General features: G+C 40.8%; 1 protein-coding gene across 14 annotated transcripts in view; it reads left to right on the forward strand.

Moving 5' to 3' along the window:
* Window positions 1-20,926, forward strand: part of DENND1A (DENN domain containing 1A) — a 513,319-nt gene that overhangs the window by 149,305 nt on the left and 343,088 nt on the right. For 11 of the 14 annotated variants that reach the window (XM_047829479.1, XM_047829488.1, XM_047829474.1 and 8 more), the window contains exons 4-5: window positions 6,417-6,466; window positions 18,164-18,283. In XM_047829479.1, coding sequence (XP_047685435.1) covers window positions 6,417-6,466; window positions 18,164-18,283 — 170 coding nt within the window. The remainder of the gene's footprint in view (window positions 1-6,416; window positions 6,467-18,163; window positions 18,284-20,926) is intronic. The other 3 variants (XM_047829482.1, XM_047829481.1, XM_047829483.1) reach the window with 1 other exon arrangement.

Below are 20,926 nucleotides of genomic sequence, written 5' to 3' on the forward strand. Positions count from 1 at the left end.
GGAAAGCTTTGGCCTTTGGGTGTGAATTCTTAGAAATAGAGGCACAATTAAGTTTAAAAAATTCAAGGACTTTGAGCTTGATAATGAAAGATTTTTTTTTTCTAGACTAATGTGAGCAGAAAAGTTGCCCATCTGTGCACATTTTTGTGTGCATTTAAAATATTTAAAAGCTGACAGCTTTTAATATGCTTACAAAATACTATTTCTATCAGTGCTCTTTTTTTTTTTTTTTTTTTTAATAGCATCTTCCTGAGGGCCAGTTACTTCTTCAGTGAAATCACGTTTGCACTTTTACTGTTGGGACCCTATTCCTTTGGTAGGTGTTGACTTGTATTCCCTCCTCGCCCATTTTCCCTATTCTTTCTTCCTTTTAGGTATATTGATAACATAAATGTTCAGATGACAGGACTTAAAATGTTTAAGGAAATGAAACAAGGCAAAATATTTTATAGTAATAATGTTAGGGCCAACCAGTGCCACCAAATGCTAACTGTAAGAGATTCTAACCAAATCATTTGTTCATCTTCTAAGTATTTGAAACAAGTGTCAAGAAGTTTATTGGTGTTTAATACTGACCTTAAAAATATAGCTCTCTCATTTTCACCTCTCTGCTATAAGCTTTTACGTTAATAAAATGAAATGTTAGAACAGAGGATTTTACATAACACTGTAATTTGGGAACGACTTTAAGTAATTTTTTTGAAGAAAAAGAGGGATAGAAAGAGAAATTTTGTTGTTTTTTTTTTTAAATAAGATCCAGTATTTTTACTTTTGGATTTCACTTCCTGAAGCTCTGTACTTAAAAGTAGTTCTAGAAGAGAGGTGGCTCTCCTGCTGTTGTTAGCATTCCACCGATGTACTTAGTATCCATGATAATTTAGATATAAAATTTATATGATACATGTTACAGAATATAATGAATTTCTGTACTCTTTTGTAATTTTATCTTTGAATGACAACAGCGAATGTGTATATTAGGTATTGCACAAATTAGCATGATAACATAGGTAGAACTCAAAATTAACATTTATATTTAAAAAAAGAGTAAGGTAGGAGTAAACATTGAAATATACCAAGGAAAGGAAGCAGATTCTGTAGCATTGGAGCAGCACTGTTAGAAATTTGACCTGGCTTTTATGTTTAGGTTGAAAGGCCTTTCTATAAAATCCCTTATGCAAAGATTTTTCTCACTGAATAACATTTTTTTAAAGTTTGGTTGTAAGTATAATATGGATCTTGGATTTAATTTGACATTTACAGAGAAAGAAAAAAATTGTATTTCCTCTTTTCATATTTAGAAATTTCTGATCAACATTCTTGAACTTGGTGCTAATTAGGCCTCTAAAACCTTGTTACCATTCCGCTTTACCCTTCTCAGTCGTACGCATTAAAACCTCTGGTAGCTTTTACTTGGAGTCCCTGGTTTTAACCTGAAATGGTTTAAAATAGAAATTTTGTTAGCTTTTTGCGTGTTTGGATTTTGTGTGTGTTCTGTTTTTAACTTTCAACTTGAGTTTTAAGGTCATCAATCAAAGGCTTTTCTTTCAAGTCAGTGCCACTCATCTCAATTGCAGGACTTGGACGGTCAGCATTTCCCTCATGCTATTAAAAACAAAAAATTAAACATTGAAATAGAGTATTTTAGGAATTTAAGCTCCACTGATCTTTTCATCACAGTCTACATTTTGAAATGAACAAATAAATTGGATATAAAAAAACTCAGGAAACGTTCTCCCACTCTGTTTCCCTGTCTGTCCCTCCTTAACTCTTTTTGGACAAAGGTAAATTATCGACCGCTGTATGAGCTTTCAGCAAGCTACAAGAGGGGCTGATTATAGCTCTCCGTGTTTTAAAATATACATTCATTTACTCAAGCTGTCTGCTTCCTTTATTTGAATGTTTGCCTGCACACATTTCCTTTTTCCTTTTGAACTATTGAAAATGTGTCTCATCTCCCAGCATTCTATAACCCCAGTGGACATTATAGTCAGCCTGCACTTTTGTCTTTCAGATGGCATTTATTTGTGGGGTGTGTATGTCTGTGTCTGACTGTCGGTGGTTTTCATCTGCTGAATACAACGAATTTTTGTTTATGGGTTTCAGTGAAGCAATGAAAACAAAGTATGGACATCCAAATTGATGGCCGTTGCAGGATCTCGTACCCCAAATTCAGAGTGAACTGGTTAGCCTCATTATTCATAATCTCAGTTGACTGCATCAAATGTAGTCTTCGAAGTTTTGCTTCCAGATAGAATTCTATGATGAATAATATTATAAATTAAAAACTTTACCTTTTTTTTTTTTTTACATTTATTTATTTTTGAGAGACAGAGCATGAGCAGGAGAGGGGCAGAGAGAGAGGGGGAGACACAGAACCCGAAGCAGGCTCCAGGCTCCGAGCTGTCAGCACAGAGCCCAGCGCGGGGCTCGAACCCACGAACCGTGAGATCATGACCTGAGCCGAAGTCGGACGCTTAACCGACTGAGCCACCCAGGCGCCCCGTAAACTTTACCAGGTTTTTAAGAGCACATCTCAGTTTCAGCGAAAATTCAATTTACTTTATCCAGATTGGAGCAAGTCCCCTCCATGGGCCTTCTCACCAGATGAGAATTCACACTGGGGGAAACGAATCCAAAGGAGACTGACGTGAGTCTCGAGTTCTTTTCTGATTTCCTTTTGCAAGTGAATCCAGTGTTAGGTGTGTTGATTTCGTGTTTGGTTCATACTCTGAGGCTTGGTATCTCCTTGTGGGCAGAGCTTTGTAGCTGTTGTTTCTCTCCTATACTGTGCAATCTGCTGTTTGATATATGCATAACTGAAGGTTTGTGCAACTGTCTGTCCTCCATGCATCTCCCCACCCCCTCTGCTCTGCTTTCCTCCCACATGAAGTATCGTTGATTTCGTTAGGAAGAAAAGCCCTTTTAGAAATCGCCTATTTCATAAATTGTCTGGTGACACAAGGGGTTGAATGCTGCATTCTTGTCTCATTTATTTTGAAAACTTTGCTACTGAACTCACCTTAATCAATGAGCTCGGTGTTGTCTCCAATAAGTTATGTGTTGGATATATTGATTGGGAAGGATTTTAGAAAACCCGTCTGGGGTTTATAATGTCAGCAGTGTTTTGATTATGAAAAGAGTTGGAACCTGGGGACGTGGAACCAGGTGGCGAATGTCCTAAAGCCAGCGGTGACATGGTGGACTGGTTCTCTCCTGGGATCTAGTTCATGCCCTGCACTTTAACTGTGGTGACTGGCTACTATAGATGCACTTTTTTTGCTCATTAAAATGTTAAGAAATCAAACTGTACATAAAAAGATTTGTGAAAATATAAACTTGGGAATTGATCTGGAGAGCTGGCACGATTTTCCCCACCCCCTGCCTTAGCAATGAGGTCATTTACATTTCATCAGCCGTACTACATCTTGAAGATCTGATTTATGTGGCAGTAGTTGAGGTTGTACTGAGGCTGGTTGTCTGAAAGAGCTTGTGTGGGCGAGAGAAAAAGGGGAGAAAACAGGAAGATTACCATTTACAAAGAAAGTTCCCCAGCCAAAGACACAGAGAGGGCAAAAAGGGGTTGCTGACTGCCTAGTGACTTTGGCCAGTAGAGTTAACATTGAAAGACACTCTGCCATAAATATAATGCTCAAAATATATTTATATCAGGGTTTTGAAGTCCCCTCTATTAGGGAGTGGTACTTTTCCTATCCAGGTAATTGTGTTTTTTCCTTTGGAAAAGGATGATACGGTAGTTAGATGTGTATATATAGGGAAAAATCAGTATTAAGAAAACTGGTCTATTTCAGCAGTTTTTATGTATAAGATACATTGCTTGTTTCCCCCTTCCCAAACTAAGACGTAGATTTTTCAGTTCTGATTGAGATAATGTGTGAATATGCCTAACACAGAGTAGATGCTCATTTTTGTTTTCTCCTCTGACAGCACACCACTGTCTTGTTTGACTTAAATTGGAATATCAAGCTCTTGTAATATCACAAACATGAAGAAACATATTGTAATGCACAAACATGTGCCTACATTTGCCTATATTCCCTTCCCTCCTCCCCTTCTCCTGCCCTATTGCTTAATTAGACTTATCACTGCTTTCTTGGGTAAAAGGAAAGCTCTTGGGAGGTGGGTTATACCCAGCCCACATTGGGTATTTTGATATTTGTTCTAATATTATCTGACAGACAAGTTCACGGTTGGTTATTACTCTTGACATTAGAAAGTGGTAAGTAGTTTCTATATTGTAGTGAGTAATAAGTTGGGCATATTAGATTCCTTTGACTCTGCTGTAGAGCACAATGCTTCCTCGGAGCCATGGGGGTCCTTTCTTTCAAAAATCTTGAGGCCTTTTGGCAGCTCCACTCCAGCATAGAGTAGAGAAGCACTTCTGCACCTGTCACTTCTGAGGGGCGAGGATAACTGTCTTTGTAGCTGATGTTGGCAGTGAGTGAGCACCGGGTACTGAGTTTTAAAGGATGCTCAGTACATATACTGAAGTCAGGAGATGCTTTGTGGTATCTGGAACTTGATGGAAAAGGAATTTGCAAGGGTTTCTTTTTTGCATGTAAATCATAAGAGTTTTGTATACGTGGGTTAGAGTATGTTTTAGAATTAAGACTGCAGACGTTGAATGTTTTCTGTGACCGTTTTCCCAATATTTGCCTGATACTGACATTATGCACTAAGAAATGGCTCATTTTTTCTGATTCTCAATTAGCTTTTGCAATTCATTTAAACATGACTGGTTTTAAAACAATATGTATGGACTTCTGAATGCCAAATTATGGTGTCAGTGATGCCTCATAGAACATGCTGAAGTATTCTTATCCATTCTTTTTCATTTTTTAGTTTCCTCTGCCTTCACTCTTTCATGACATGCCTTAACAGTACTGCGATATACACAGTAGCAGTCCAAGATGATATTAAAAAATAGGATATGCTCAATTGAATTATGTAGGCGGAACATGCCTGGCAGAGCAAGTCAGTGTGCTTTCTGCTTCATTGAGTGGGTTATTAGATTGATGTGGTTTATTTCTTGAATGATAGAACTGGTTTTAAAAATAAATGAAGCGAGAAGCATCAATTCAGTTAGCATTGATAATTCATTATTATTGGTTAGAAAAGTGCTACATTTGTAAACTGATCTATAATTTATCACTTGGATTAGGATTTGCAATGGGCAGGTTTGTTTTAATTTGAACCAGCTTCTCAATGGCCGAACAATGTGTTCTTCATTTTGTCTTGAGGTTGGGATTTTAAATAGTTAAAGAGCAAATCAAATGCATGAGAGGAATACTTTTTTAAAATTTATAACGTTGGTCTGTGAACTTATGATAAGCACCAACTGTGGGCTGTCCAAGTCTGCAGTTAAATTAAGTCAAGCTAGAGAAAATTTTATGAAGGAAGTAATAATTAATTACTTGTATATGTGTTTAGCTATGTGTATATATGCCATATATGTGGAAATGTGTCTCTTGGGAAAAGACACACACACACACACACACACACACACACACACACGCACGCACGCATGCACATGCACACACACACACAGTGTATTGTGTCTTATGTAGTGGTGGTCTTAATGTCAGAAGCCTCTCCTTTATGAATCTTCGCAATGTTGCTCTGCTTTTTATTCCCTTTTTGTACACTTTCCCTAAATATTATGTTTGGTTTTATGTACATGTTTGTAAAACGGTATCTAATCTGGTAGTTTGCTTCGGATTTTCACAAATTACAAGCAGGTAAGTGTGCCCATCTATAATGACATTTAACTGAAAATAGTGCATACTTAAAATTGCTGGTGTTGTGATTACAAAATAAATCTATGCCAGAGATGGCAGCTTCTTTATAAAGTAAGTAAATGAAGTTTTAAACTCTAAAAAATGTAGTTGACAATGTTCAGGGACAATTACCGTCAAGTTGGCTTTCTCTTCTGCTTGCGATTTGGCCTATTGATGTAGGGAAGCGTTGTCTAATCCCGGCCCCCTCTGTTCCTAGGTAACAGGCAAAAACGGTGCCAGCAACAGCGGCCCTGCCAGGCCAAACCCATGTGGCTCGGTGTTATTCACTCTGATCCATATGGTCAGGCTGGAGATGGTCCCTGGAGGGGTGTTAACACTCAGCAACCCAACCGCCTCCCTCCCTTCAGAGCTTTCCTGCACGGCTCCTGCTGCTCGCCCATGTGTGATTCTTGATTAATTTTTCATTTTTAATGAAGTTTGATCATGTTTATTATTTCTCATGATTGACTGCCTGTACTCCTCCCATGTAATTGATAAAGCCCATATTTCTTCATCTGTCTCCTCTTTCTTTAGGGTAAAGTTGCTAGATTGTGTGCCGTGGTTAATGCTAGATTTATTGGTCCCATTAGATGTATAAATTATCTCTCTTTCTCTCCACAGGAAGTTCTACAGACTTTGACCAAGTTTTGTTTCCCCTTCTATGTGGACAGGTAGTGTCAGATTTTCAAACTTTACTAGAAAAAAAAGTGTCAATAAACCTGCTATGGAAAATAAAAACCACACCATTCTTAACATTCTGTCTGTTTAACCAAGATTTAAAACATCTATGTTTGAAGGAGAGTTGCAATATTCTCCTTTCCTGGGGATTTTATTGACACTATCAAAAAGTTTAAAGCTTAGAGCTTTGCATTGGTCAGTCTGTGAGATGTTTTTCACATGGCATTAAATTTTTGATTTTGGTTATCAGTCTCAAACCATGATTAAGAATGGTTGGTATTTATTCCAATGCTATTTAATTTTACTTAAATATGAATATATTTAACTTAAGCAAGCAATGTTGCATTATTCCATGGCCTTACGAATATTATATAGACTTTGTTTTTCCTTGATTCAACTTAAAATTTAAATGATCACAGGCCTATCTTGTTTAAAGGTGTTCAGCTATTTAAAAGACATGTTGTTAAACAGCATCTTGCGTTTTAGGTGGCTAAGAATGGCATCTGTGGGAAAATAAGCATTTTCTATAGCTTTCTAGACTAAAAACATACAAAACCATCTGAATATTACCTTAGATTTTGCATTCTGGTAAGCTGTTGGAAAGGTATCGATATAAGAACTCCCAAGATAATTAAAATAGTCCGAGGGTTAAGAAAACAAAAAAACATTAATTAATGGTAACAATTTTGGAAGAACTTTTTTTTAACTGTATAAAAACTATACTTGACTAACAATATTAATAAAGTGTCGAAGCAGTCTTCTTAATCTTATTTTCAAGAAATGTCTCCTGTGTGTTTCATTACAGTTTAAGCATTATTTTTGCAACCTACATTATGCCTTAAAAAGCCCACTTTTAGTGACAGGGCTTTTAGAAAATATCATTATAAGTAACAGCTGCCATAATGTGTTCTGAGGAAACTATACAATGGCCCATCTTCAGGAAGGTTCTGTCTTGTATTTTAGTGTGCCCAAACCAGGCAGGTCTGAAGGGTTTTGGTGGTTTAGAGAGCACGTGGGGAGTGTGCTGTTTGGTCTTCTCTACACTTGGTAGGAGGGGCGTTCCGCTTTGTTTGGCAGCAACCTGAAAATGGTGTGAGATGAGAATTGGTAGCCAAAGGAGTTTAAAAGAGTATTAAAAGGAAAAAGTACTAAAAAGCAGCACTGGAATGTTGCCAACTACTTATAATCACTATTTTCCCTGGTTCTAACATGTTATTTTTAAGCCAATCAGCCATTGTAGTATTTCCAGACTTGGGCCTTTTTAAATCCTTGTACCCATGTTGTTTTAGCAGTGGATTCATGCTCAAAACAGAATGGCCTTAGTTTTAAGAGGGTCAGTCTTTGTAATGAGAGTCCTCTTGTCTCTTCTTTATCCTGTTCCTTCTTAAAATAGCAAGGAGGTAGGGTTTTCTTGAGAGACATTTAATGCAAACTTCACACTTATATGTATGAATTAGCGATGCATGAAATTTCCTCCAGTCGCCTATAAAATGTATTACAAATTATGGCAAGGGCATATTTATACAAATTAATAAAGCTGAGATGTTTTTAAGTTTTTTTTTTTAATTTTGTTTTTTAAGTTTTTAAAGTTTTTGTTTTTGTTTTTGTTTTTTTTTTTTGAAGTAATTTCTACACCCAACATGGGGCTTGAACTCATGACCCTGAGATCAAGAGTTGCACGCTTTGGTGATGGAACCAGCCAGGCCTGGAGCCCTAAAGCTGAAATGTTTTAAAATGTGGTTATGGGGCGCCTGGGTGGCGCAGTCGGTTAAGCGTCTGACTTCAGCCAGGTCATGATCTCGCGGTCTGTGAGTTCGAGCCCCGCGTCAGGCTCTGGGCTGATGGCTCAGAGCCTGGAGCCTGTTTCCGATTCTGTGTCTCCCTCTCTCTCTGCCCCTCCCCCGTTCATGCTCTGTCTCTCTCTGTCCCAAAAATAAATAAATGTTGAAAAAAAAATTTTTTTAAATGTGGTTAGGAATCTAACAAAGAAAAATGAGAGAGCACGTTTTTACATGACTTCTTGTAGTGGTGATCAGTTTGGGAGAGGTATTCCTTAACTGACTTTAAAATCGAACTTTGGAAGAAATGCACAATGTGATTAGATCCAGCCTAGTTCGCCCCTCTTTTCCTCTCATGGCAACCACACCCCTCTACTTACCTACCTGTCTGGGTGATTACATTCTTGAAAGAAAGCAGAGTCTTTAAATAGTTCTAAAGGTTTTTTGTTTTGGTCACCAAATCCCCTGATACCTTTTTTTCTGTTGTTAGAAAATTTTTTTTCTTCTAAAATGCTTCTCTTTAGATCACTCTCCCCTAATCAGGTTTCTCATATTTTTAAACAGAATGATTTGGGACAGACATGTCCCTTTATGGATCTGCTTTAACCCTTGCCTTGTATAATGGATCTTCTTTTTTTTATGTTTGTTTATTTTGAGAGAGAGAGAGAGAGAGAGAGAGAGAGAGTGAGAGAGAGAGAAAGCACGAGTGGGGGAGGGGGAGGGGCAGAGGGAGGGAGAGAAAGAATCCCAAGTAGGCTCCACACTGTCAGCCCAGAGCCCAATGCAGGCTCAGTCTCATGAACTGTTAGATCATGGCCTGAGCCAAAATGAAGAGTTGGACGTTCAGTCGACTGAGCCACCCACGTGCCCCTATAATGGTTCTTTCTTACATTTCGTTATGTTCCACACCCTGTAAGTGTTGATAACTTTTATTGATTAAAAAAAAAAAAACCCACCTCACTTTATTTTGGGGACTGTATTTTTTTCTCTTCTCTTTCCCTACTTGTAACCTTTGCATACTTTAATGCCGAAGAGATAATAATGATGGAGTTTACTTACAATAAACACAAAGGTTTTAATGTTACTATTTTTTTTTATTACTTTGCAGTTGGCCCTGTCGAATGGATATGCCCAGATTCTGAGGCCCACAACCCCCCCACCCCCAATGTATTTATGATATCGTTTGCTTTAGAAAATATGTCAGCATGAGAGATGAGTAATGCCCTAGGTGATTACGTTCAAAAAAGAAAGCTTCCTAATCTTTTTAGTATTTGTACTTTTCTACCCCAAGGAACAGTAATGCAACTTTCCGACACTTCTAGTCTATATCAAGAGTGAGATTTTCACAGTCATCATCAAATCACCCGTTAACATTGACATCTTACTGTCTCTTGTGTTGTTTTAAGATTTTTCTTTCTGAAACTAGGACTTATGAAAAATAATAATGCCAGTGGCTCTTCAGAAGAAAGTGCTTTCTCATGTGTTACCTCACTTTATCCTCCTATCCTAAGAGATGAGAACGGGTGCTATTATCCTCATTTGAACAAACTCTAAGCTGCAGAGAAATTAGGATTTGCCCACAGCCCCCTTAGGCTGCTGGCATAACGTAGATGTCCATCTCCCAAATGAATACATTTTTCTAGAACATTGTTGTGGGAGCATCAGTCACCAAACAGAGCAGAAAGGAAGGAAATTTGTATTTGAGCCCTTAATTGACTCTAGTCAGCGTGCTGGACACGTCCACACTGGTACTTCATTTGTTTCTTCTAAAAGATGGATGATGGTGGTATCTCTTTTACAAAAGAGCAAAGGAAGTTTCCAAATGTGTAGCCCTCTGTCGGGCGGCACGGAAATGGTATTGGACTTGGGGTCCCGCCCACCATGTGTTTCTCAGTGTAGTTCAGGAAGTATTACAAGCACGCATTAAAGAGTATCTCTCCAAATGGACAGTGAGGTTAGAGAAGACTGAGATGGTCAGAGAAAACTTCTCACGGTGGGGGAGACGTGGGTTGAGTCTGCAAGGACAGTAAGAAGGGGGTAAGTGGAAGGGAGAGCCTCCCTCCCCATCTGTGCTGAAGAGCAAAGCAGAGGAGAAACCACGAGTGAGCCTAGAGCTTGCTCAGCCAGAGCAGATGGAGCCTGTTGGGGAGAGGGTGACGTGTACCGTGATAGCTTGGGCTCTGGCTACAGGAGGCCTTGAAAGTGTGTGGGAGCAAGATGAAATTCATCTGGTTCAGACGTCCCATTTTACAGAAGGGAAACCAGGATTTGTAGAGGTGAAATGATTTACTTATGGTCACAACGAAGTAATCACAGCTGGGAAAGAAACACATACTTTTACTCCTAGTGCAGAGTTATTTCCACCCTATGCTGTACTTGAGGCTCTTGGTGGAAAGGAGTCTTGACGTGACCTGTTGAGTGGCTCAGTCGGTTAAACGTTGGGCTTCGGCTCAGGTCATGATCTTGCGGTTCGTGAGTTCGAGCCCCATGTCAGGCTCTGTGCTGACAGCTCAGAGCCTGGAGCCTGTTTCGGATTCTGTGTCTCCCCCTCTCTCTTTCTCTCTCAAAAATAAACATTAAAAAAATTTTTTTTTAAAAAAAGGGAAGAAAAAAGATTTATGTGCCATTTCATACCATGGTGCTACTTGCTTGCCCTTGGTAGCTGGCAACCTGCTTCAGTCGGAGCACTCAGGAGACTCGCTGGAGGATGGAAACGCTCTTCCTTCCTTCCAGGTTTGTGCTTCTCCTCTTTCAGAACCCAGCAAGTCAGCCACCGTTCGATTGCCCTATAAATCATCCTGTACCCCAGTACACACAGATGACATGAGCACAGGATGAAATGACATGATCTTTTAAGGGTCAAGGGAAGGTGCAGTTTGTTGGTTTAGGATGTAACCAGGGATGCAGATGGGATTCACACGCTGTTTGCTGTTTTGTTATGTATCTGTTATGTGCCAGGCAGTGTGCTGTGTTCTCCTGTACTAAAGGTTTACACATTTGACAGCTTACCATCACCATAATGCCAAATATGAGGAAACGGGCTCAGAGAGCTTCAAAACCTTGCCCGAGGTCCCACTCCTAGTAAGTGGTAGAGCAGCTCTCAGAACCCACATTTATCTGACTTCCAATTCCACCTTACTTTTTCTCTATCACACCACCTCCATTAGATCCATCACACCAGAAATAAAGTAACCAGGGGCACCTGGGTGGCTCAGTCGGTTAAGTGTCTGACTCTTGGTTTTGGCTCAGATCACAATCTTACAGTTTGTGGATTTGGGCTCCGCATCAGACTCTCTGCTGACAGCACGGAGCCTGCTTGGGATACTGTCTCCCTCTTTTTCTGCCCCTCCCCTGTGTGCACGCGTGCACACGTCCTCTCTCTGTCTCTCAAAAATAAACATTACAAAAATTAAAAAGAAATAAAGAAATACCAAAAAAAAGTCAAAGTTTCTTTCAAAGCAATGTATATTTGTTGTAGAAAAGCAGAAAATTCTAATAATGGAAGAGAACGAAACCTAAGGCAGAAAATGAAACTGATGTGCGTGATTAGTGTGTCAGTCTCTGCCTGCCCAGACCTTGGCCCTTATTCTGCGTCTATACATTCATCATATTCTGCTTTGTGAAACCGGATTCGTTTGGCCCACTTTCATCCCTGTCTGTCGTCTTTGGTTTTGTCCTGTGACTTTTCTTACCAAGGTCATCTGCAACCTCTGTTTTGCTCCTCGCGCCTTGTGGTCACTGTCCACGGCATTTGACAACAGTGAAGCAGCAGGGCTTTAGTGGGCAGATCACTGGGGGTAGCAGCCTGGAGGACCTAGGTTTTATTTTTTGTTCTGCCACTGACTTGGTGCCTGATGTGTGGCAAGTGACGTTTCCCCTAAGGGCCTTAGTTTTCTTCATGGGTAAAGTGAGGGGACTGGATTAGATCTCTCCTGTTCCTTCTGGTTTTGATACTGTTTTGATTTTCCAGTTTAGGATTCAGTTTTGCTCTGTCAGGTTCATGCAGGCGAAGGAGTGGAGAGATCTCTCTAAATCATCTGGTGAGTTTCTCGAGCAGATAGGTATTGCCCTGTATCTGGCAGCGTGTAACCTACTCTAGGTCCCCAGACATTTTGGGTCAATGCCATTCTTGCCACTTGGATCTTTGAGCTTGGAATGTGAGAAACTTGAGTCTTAGGCAGATGAAAGGTTTATGGAAGGAGGCTTTGAGGCTCATGTAACTTAAGGTTGAGATGTGGTAGTATGATAAAACCTGATCCCTGCCCGATGTCCTGTATGCACAGAAGGAAAGGAAAAGCAGCACTAGGGGGGCCCTGCAGTGGTGCTTGACAGGTAATTGTTAGTGAGCCATATTAAATTGAGGATGACAGAACGTTAGGTTCCATGTCTCGAATTTTATAATTTCATAACGACTATTTTCACTTTGTATCTAGTATATGCTGGTTACTTTGCATACATTGTTTCTACTCCCCAAAACCACTCTGCAAAGTGTTTTCATTTTGTAGGTGAGGGTCAGAGAGGTACAAACTTGCCTGCCCTCCCAGAGCTAATGACCAGCATATCTGGGATTCGAATCCAAAGGCCTGTTTCTTCCCGGTCCTGCGTCATGAATCTCTGCCTCTGTCGAATCATCAAGAGCAGCTTAAAAACCAGTTCTGCTATTTCTCTATCCTCTTGTTCCCGTTCATTGTCCTTCTTGGAAGAGTTAGCTACACACTCCAGCTTACCCCTCAGCCCTCTTCAGTCTTTCTTCTGCCTCTGCCATTCACCTCGAGCTTTTCTTATCAAGGGCATCTGCAACCTGTATATCGCTCACTTCAATTTTTCTGTCCCATCTTGATTCATGGGTACAGTTGACCATTCCTTCCTGCCTGTTCTCCACTTTTCCTTTGATGGTCTTTTATCTATGGGTAATCTCGTCCTGATCCTCTTTTGTTTCTCTGAATGCTCTGGCTAAGTGACCTTGTATTTTACTGTGACATTAAATACATCTGGGTGTAGACGACATCAATTTATAGCTCCAACCCAAACCTTCCCTCTGATTTCCTAGGTAGTACGTTCAACCATGTACTTGACATTTCTATCTCAGGGTTTCTCAGACTTACCATATCCTGAATGGAACTCTTAGCTCTCCCCCCAAACTGGTGTTTTGTATCATGAAAGAGTAATTTGCTGTCTTTTTACTCTCCGTACATCTGCAAGCCTGTCATTATGCACACCAGCTGGCTGTAATTTGGAACTCTCCACCCGGACCCCACCTTCACTCTTCCCACCATGAGTTAAGCCTCTACCTTGTCTCACCTGGACTAGTCCAGTAGCCTCCTGATTATTTTCTCTGCCTCTACTTCTGCCTTCTCCTAAACTATTCTCCACGTAACATTTACAATTGGATTAGACTGTTATTCCCTTGATGAAAACCTGTCAGTGGCTTTCCATCACCTTTACAAAAAACAAAAAACAAAAATCCCAAATTTTTACCATGACCGATGAGGCTTTCTGTATGATCTGGCTTTTGCTTTTATCTAGCAACTTCCTATCATGCCACTTTCCCTTTAGCTGCACTGGTGTCCTTTGAGATCCTTGAACATGCCTAGCTCTTTCCCACCTGAGAATCTTTGCCCTGCTCATTCCTCTGCCTGAAACACCCAGTCCCCTGTTTCTGAAGTCATTGCTCCGGCTCGTCCTTTGTCATCTTTGAGAAGCTGTCTCTAACCTCCTTGTCTGAATAGGGCTTTGCCTTTTCTTGCATTTTCTTCCCTCCTTGTTCTTACTTTGGTTTCATAAAACACTGGTACAAGCTGTATGCTTTGTGGTACACTTGTTTATTCCTTTCCAGCTAGCTGGGAATCTCTGTAGCAGGACAGATGGTGAGCACTTTTTACGGGATAGCAGTCTAGTAGTTGCTCATGTAAGATGGACAGCTAAACTGAAAGTGAGATAATACGGAAAATCCCATCTCTCCCTGGAAGGTTGAAATCACCCTGTCTGTTGACATGCTTCCTGTCATTTATACACTGAACCTGTAAATAACTTCGAGATTAAGCAAAATGCTGCTGGAGGAGCCTTGAATGGTTCACAGGCATTTCCAAGTCAGCCTGAATGTTAACATCTGGTTTGAATATTCGGTGCTTTTCTCCCTTGTTTTCCATATTCATCTAGGCTTGGGAAGTGCAGTGAAGGGTGGTGTTGGCCCTGGTCTCCTGGGCTTATTTCTGGAAATACTCAAATTTGGTTTCCCTTGCTCAGTGGGCAGTGGGTCTGTTTGAGAAGACAACTATCTGGATCCCTCACATACCTGAGTTCCTTCAGTGGAGTTGAACGCTGGAGGTGAGGGAAGGGTTTCATCGTGTTTAGTGGAGGCTGGCAGGATGGAGAGGGCTTTGAAGCAGAATGGGGCTTGGAATTTCGTTTTAGTCCTGATACCTTGAGAAAACAAAACCAACAAAACAAAAAGACCGTGTGCCTCAGTTTTCCCATCTTATAAAGCAAGAGACTCGAGCCAGATGGTTTCTGCAGTTCCTCCCCGTTTTAATCATTGTGAAATCTCTGATCCCTGTTAAAAAGTTCTGGATTCTGATACTGGAGGTAGACACAAACCCTGCAGCGTCTAACGGAGCAGACCCTTTCCCCAAAGTCATTTTTATGGAGAAAGAGTGAAACTCTCCCAGAGTACAGCAGCAAGGGGAGAGGGAATGACAAGATTCCTCAGAGATTGAGAACCCTTCAACTTAACCTCTGAGCACCCTTGCCTAACTTTTAGTTTATTGCAGATTGTCCAAGGAGAAGAGATTTGAGAGTTTGCTGCTTTAGGACCCCTTTTGCTTGTTTGTTTAAGTGGCTTGTACTTTATTAGTGTTTAAACTTTTTTTTTTTAATCTTTTTTTATTTTTGAGAGAGAGTGCACACGATTGGGGGAGGGGCGGGGAGAGGGAGACAGAATCCGAAGCAGAATCTGAGCTATGAGCACAGAGCCTGATGAAGGGCTCAAACCCACAAACCATGATATCGTGACCTGAGCTGAAGCTGGATGCCTAACTGAATGAGCTACTACTACCCAGGCGCCCCTACCCTGTTAGGATTTAAAAACGGTGAATCAACTGAGAATAACAAATGTTGTCTCCTAAGCTGTGTCCCTTTACTCGTTTACATTACTGTAAGCATGAGCAGCTCCCTTGGTCTCCCAAAGGACTGTCCTTTACTGAAAAGATGCGACTGAGAAGAGAGAAAGGCAGGCTTCCTTTCTCCACTCGTAAGGATTACAAAAATGAGTCCGTCAGGAAGATGCTGAGCAAATGCATGATTTTAATATGAATTTTTGTTTTCCTTCCGACAGTAACTTGACAGCTTGAGTCTCTCTTATTAATTGTTTTTATTATGGACTGGCCTTTATGGTAAATGCTTACCTCACTTATTCCCAAAACCTCCTTTGGGTTGAGCAGTGGTCTCTCATTGTTATTCCAGGTAAAGAAACTGAGGTGCTTAGAGGTTAAGTAACTTGCTAAATGAAGGCCCCGTTAGCAAGTGATTGAGTTGGGATTTGAACCAAGTAAATGAGTAATGAATCTTTCTTTGAGCCTAGGATGTCGCTAAAAGCATTTTCAGCATTTTTAATGGTGGTGAAAAGATAAATAGGGAAATTAATGACACTCACTTCACAAACCAAGTTGTGTTCATTCTGTGTCCTTTTCCTAAGGATCCCGGGTGTTTTCTTTTCATTCAGTCCTATCAATACCCTTTCCTTCTCAGATGCCTCATTTTAAACATTCTAGAAGTGAAATCGCACCCTGAGTTAAAATAATGAACAGTCATATTTTATATGATCACATAATAGTATGTCACAAAAGCATGACCTTATTTGTAATTTAGAAATCATTGTGACCTGTTGCTTTAAATATTTTAATAATTCAAGTTTTTTTCTCCTCCCCCCAGTGAGGCCCACTTTTCTCCCCAATCACTTTAATTATGTGAGCTAGAATCCTGTTTCTCACACATCTTCAGTTCTCAACCTTGTTAAAATTAATCATATAATCCCCCTTTAAAACATAGTATTAAATCACCATAGTAACACAGTATCCAAGCTTTATTGATAAAACATAACAGCCATAGGAAGGTAGAGTTTGGTGTCCCCTGGACAGCTCTATAACTTTTATAGAAATGTGTTCCTTCTCCTGGCTTGTGTAAGGTGGAGGGGTAGCATTACTTACACCTGTTTTATTACACGTTGCTTTTAAATTGCCACCTTGTTTTCGCTCACCTTCCTAGTTAAGAAGGGAGAGTGGAACACTTTCTTTTCTTTCTGAATTATTTTCTTGTACTCTGTAACCACCCTCTAGGGGATGGAATTGTTTCTTTAAACGTGACCAGGTAGGGTCCATTGACCCTGTTGTACTGGGATACCTTGAAAGTCTCTTTCATTTTAATTTTCTGGTGTGGTTTGTATAAGGAAGTGTTAGAAATGAAGGCTATCCATATTGGAAAAATTAACTACATATCCTATTCCAAAGACTCAGTAAATCTGTCTGCCTTTGGAAGGGGCTTGGTGAATGATTTTTCATTTCTGCTGGCATCTTATAAAGTGAATTACAGGTGAGAGCATTGATTTGAGTATTTATCAATTTGAGTATATTTTGTAAAATACAATATATGTAAAATACAATGTAAGTTAATGAGTTAGTTTAATAATTCAATGTCAAATTCTAAAATATTATGGTAGCATAGATTTGTGTATTAGAATTTGGAATATTTAAGTTTTTAAAAAGGAATCCAAGCTAAGTGGTAAACCGATTTTAAAAAAGGGGTTTTAAAAACATTTTGCAAACGCCAGAAACATTTCTAGATTAATCTGATTAGTAACACTTTTTAATCTCTTGAAACATATTTCCTATTTTATGTTTTATGCGTGGCTTGCTGATTTTTGTGTCGATGCAGGAATTTTTGGCTTTTTTTCTTTACTGTTTGTCTTTAAAGCCTGTTTCCATTTCTTAGCACCTTGCATTATTAAGACATTTGGTATTTCTGTCCTGTAACATACATGTTCCTCCCGAACCCCAATGTTGTGAAAGATACAAGGATTCAGGACAATAGTAACTAACCTTGCCCTCTTGAATTCCACCTCCTCCCCTTGGAAACTCTGTGAGCATGATTCGCTTACATGCCTATTCGGTCCTGTAGTTGCCTTTCCTGTAAAATGGGAACATCATCTAAATTCCAGGGTTGTTTGGAGAATAAATGAGATGGAATGTATCAAGTGTCCAGCTTGGTGACTGGCACACAGTAGACGCTTAAGTTCTGTTGCCATTTTGTTTTCTGAACTAGAGGAATGGTCAGGTGAACATCGTTAACAGCAAGCTGGCAGGGTAGGCTTTGGCGTCACAAAGGCCTAGGTTTAAAACCCAGCTTTTTGCAGCTAACCAGCTGGCACCTTAGGCAGTGCTGCCCTAGGCTGTTGCCTTGTCTATAAAATGAGGTTAATAGAATGCTCCTTTCAGGATTCGGTGGAATGATTAACAGGGCTACCTGCCTGAACTCAATCTGTGGAAGGCATGGGAGCTCCAATGAGGTGATGAGGCGGTCACTATGTATAAAATGAGGTTAATAGGATGTATCTTCAGGATTTGATGAGATGATTAACAGGGCTACCTGCCTGAACTCCCTAAATGGAAGGTTTGGTAGCTACTTTGGTAGTGAGGTGGTCACTAGAATGGGCTGCTTGCGGTCTTTTTTTTTTGTTTGTTTGTTTGTTTTTTACTAGCTCACAGTCTGTTCCCTTCAAGTGTGTAAATTTTGAGTTCATTTGTAAAGAGTTTCACTGAGAAAGGAAATGTTACAGGTTCAACGACTTGTCGTGATTAGATACTTTATCAAGAAACTCACTGCACATTCGTTTTTCTCTTTGTTCTGTCTTTGCCGCAGCCTCACAGTTAGCCAAGTTGGCCAGAACTTCACGTTCGTGCTCACTGACATTGACAGCAAACAGAGATTCGGGTTCTGCCGCTTATCTTCAGGGGCGAAGAGCTGCTTCTGTATCTTAAGGTAAGGGAGAGTGGCTTTGGCTCTTGGCTACTTCCGTGAAACAATGTCAGCCTCCACGTTGTTCCTCTGCAATTAAATTTTCCAGCTGTTCTCCTTATTTTCCTATCTGTTTCCCACAAGTCACTGCATTCGGGGAGAAGGACTCCACAGCGTTGTTCTTGCACTCTAAGTTCTGCAGATAATTGTATTTATTTATTTGCATCACGTCCCTTGGGTGGGAAAGGGATCATGGCTTCTGTGGAGTTTGTGGAAGCTGGGGAGTCAGCATGGCTTCGGTTTGTCCCGCTGTTATCTGGAGCTGTCAGAAATTCGCCTGTTAGGCTTTCCCTTGGACATTTTGTGTATGTAAGATTATTAATAAAGTATGTGTCTGCAGCTCAGGACGTCTTGCAGACACTGATTGTGTCCTCCTCAAAGTAACACCCTTGCCCTCTCTGGGTCAGTGAGGGAGTAACTGTTTCCCCAACTGGGCTACTTCTCTAGAGGTTTGAAAAAAGTATGGGATCCTGGAAGAAGGCTTCTTTAGGTCTTCCAAACCCCTTTGTACACCAGAACCACACTTGGCCTAATGCTCTGTTTCCTCCTGCCAGAGGGCCAAGGTGTGTTCCGAGGAGGCGAGGAGGGGGAGGATGTGTGGAAATCCGATTTTGGAGCTGCTGGCTCTGTGGGCTCCTGCTGGGCGCCTCCTAAGGGGGAAGTAAAGGCATCCCACACACTCTCCTCTCCATCTGCCTCGGTTAAGTAGGTGTCAGAGGGGCCTGCCTCCTGTCTCTCTCTGCTCGTGTGGAGCAGCCCCGGGCAGGACAGCAGGGAGGCGCCCCTGACAAAACCCGGGTCCCCAGTCTTGGGCTTGCGCCCAGGGATAAAAGGCCAGACTCTATGAATTCCAGAAAGAGTGGTTCTCTGGTACATTAGTTTTTGCACTTTCTTCCTCTCCTCACCAAGAAAAGACCTCCCATCCCAGCCCCCCAAACACATACACACTCCTACCATAGGAGAAAGAGGGGCTGACTTTCGAAGTACCTTTGCTCAATAACTGTCAGTCTGGCTTACATTTCTCCGCACAAATGTTGTTATTGTTGTTGTTAATCAGCAAAGTCAGCTCTCTTCTTCACCAAGCATAAGGTCTGTAATTCGGCCCTAGAGGGCAACCGCTGGAAAGACCACGGGAAGGAGGTACAATGCGGATGCTCTGTGAGATTAAATGTGTGTAACTGCTCTCAAGCTGGCTCAGGAGCCCAGGCCCAAGGGTTACCCACTTGGAGCATTAGCGTCTGATGTAAATGATGATTTACATTTTGATTCAGCAATGTTGGATTATTTTTTTCTTTTTAAACAAAGTTTTCTCTTCCATTTTGCCTAACGTTGCATTTTAGACTTGGCTAGGGCGCTGATATTTATATAGTCATTTAGAGGAGATGGGGGTTTAAGACAAGTTCTTAAAGTTTTGCAGAAAGGCTTTTTTGTTGTTGTTTTTGTTTTTGCATAAAGTTTTGGTTTACAATGTTTCTTCCTTTCAAAGCTGGGATGTGCATGTTTGCGGGGCGGGGTGGGACTCTGAACTGGCACTATCTCGTTCACTCAAGAAATTTCTGAGAGTGTGAGAGTGGAAAACTGTTGATGTAAAAACATCAACAGTGTGTATTTGACTTTGCGTGTCTGTGCGTAGGGTCATGGATGGCATGCTTACAAGAAGCTGGTTGATTAGCCTTCATGCTGCCATCATTTAGAATGAAAAAAAAGCAGCAATTGGACTGTTTTCTCTCTGTTATCCCAGCTTGGAACTGTGGGAAGAATTTGGTGGGTTAATTCATTCATTTGTTCGTCAGCCCTTACTTGAGTGCCTAGTATTAGCTGGTCCCTGCCCTAGAGGAGTTCCCAGAACAAACGGGAGAAGTATGATCATGCTGTAGTATGCTATATATAAAGCATAGGACGGTTCCGCGGCACAATGTCTCCTTACTATTGATGTTCTAGGGCCAGAGGATAGTGATTGTGGTTAAAAATAGAGTCCAGATGAAGTCTGGGACACACGTTTCACGGGTATTCAGCATGGCGGGCGGAAAGCTCACTTCCCTTGCCCAGGTTGTACATATGCAAAAAGCATGCACAGGGCCACCTCCCCCTGTGGCTTCGTTTGGGAACATTGCTGAATTGAGACTGGCATTTGAATGGAAGGGTCTGCTGTTCACCATGGGTGACCAGTTGGCAGCATGTTCAGTGGAGAGTGGAGAGGTCTGCCGGGAGAATGCAGGTGCGATTTAGGCCTAGGTTCTATTATTAGCATTTTCAGTCTCCTTGCTTTTTCGAGATGCTTCATCTCCTTGCTTTTTTTTCAGATGCTTTTCCTTTATTATTATTATTTTTTAATGTAATTTATTGTCAAATTGGCTAACATACAGTGTGTAAAGTGTGCTCTTGGTTTCTGGGGTAGGTTCCCGTGGTTCAGTCACTTACATATAACACCCAGTGCTCATCCCAACAAATGCCGTCCTCAATGCCCATCACCCATTTTCCCTTCTCCCCCAGCCCTCCATCCACCCTCAGTTTGTTCTCTGTATCTAAGAGGCTTTTATGTTTTGCCTCCCTCCCTCCCTCTATTTTTTTCCCCTTCCTCTCCCCCATGATCTTCTGTTAAGTTTC

The sequence above is a fragment of the Prionailurus viverrinus genome, chromosome D4 (assembly GCF_022837055.1).
Source record: "Prionailurus viverrinus isolate Anna chromosome D4, UM_Priviv_1.0, whole genome shotgun sequence".
NCBI lineage: Eukaryota > Metazoa > Chordata > Mammalia > Carnivora > Felidae > Prionailurus > Prionailurus viverrinus.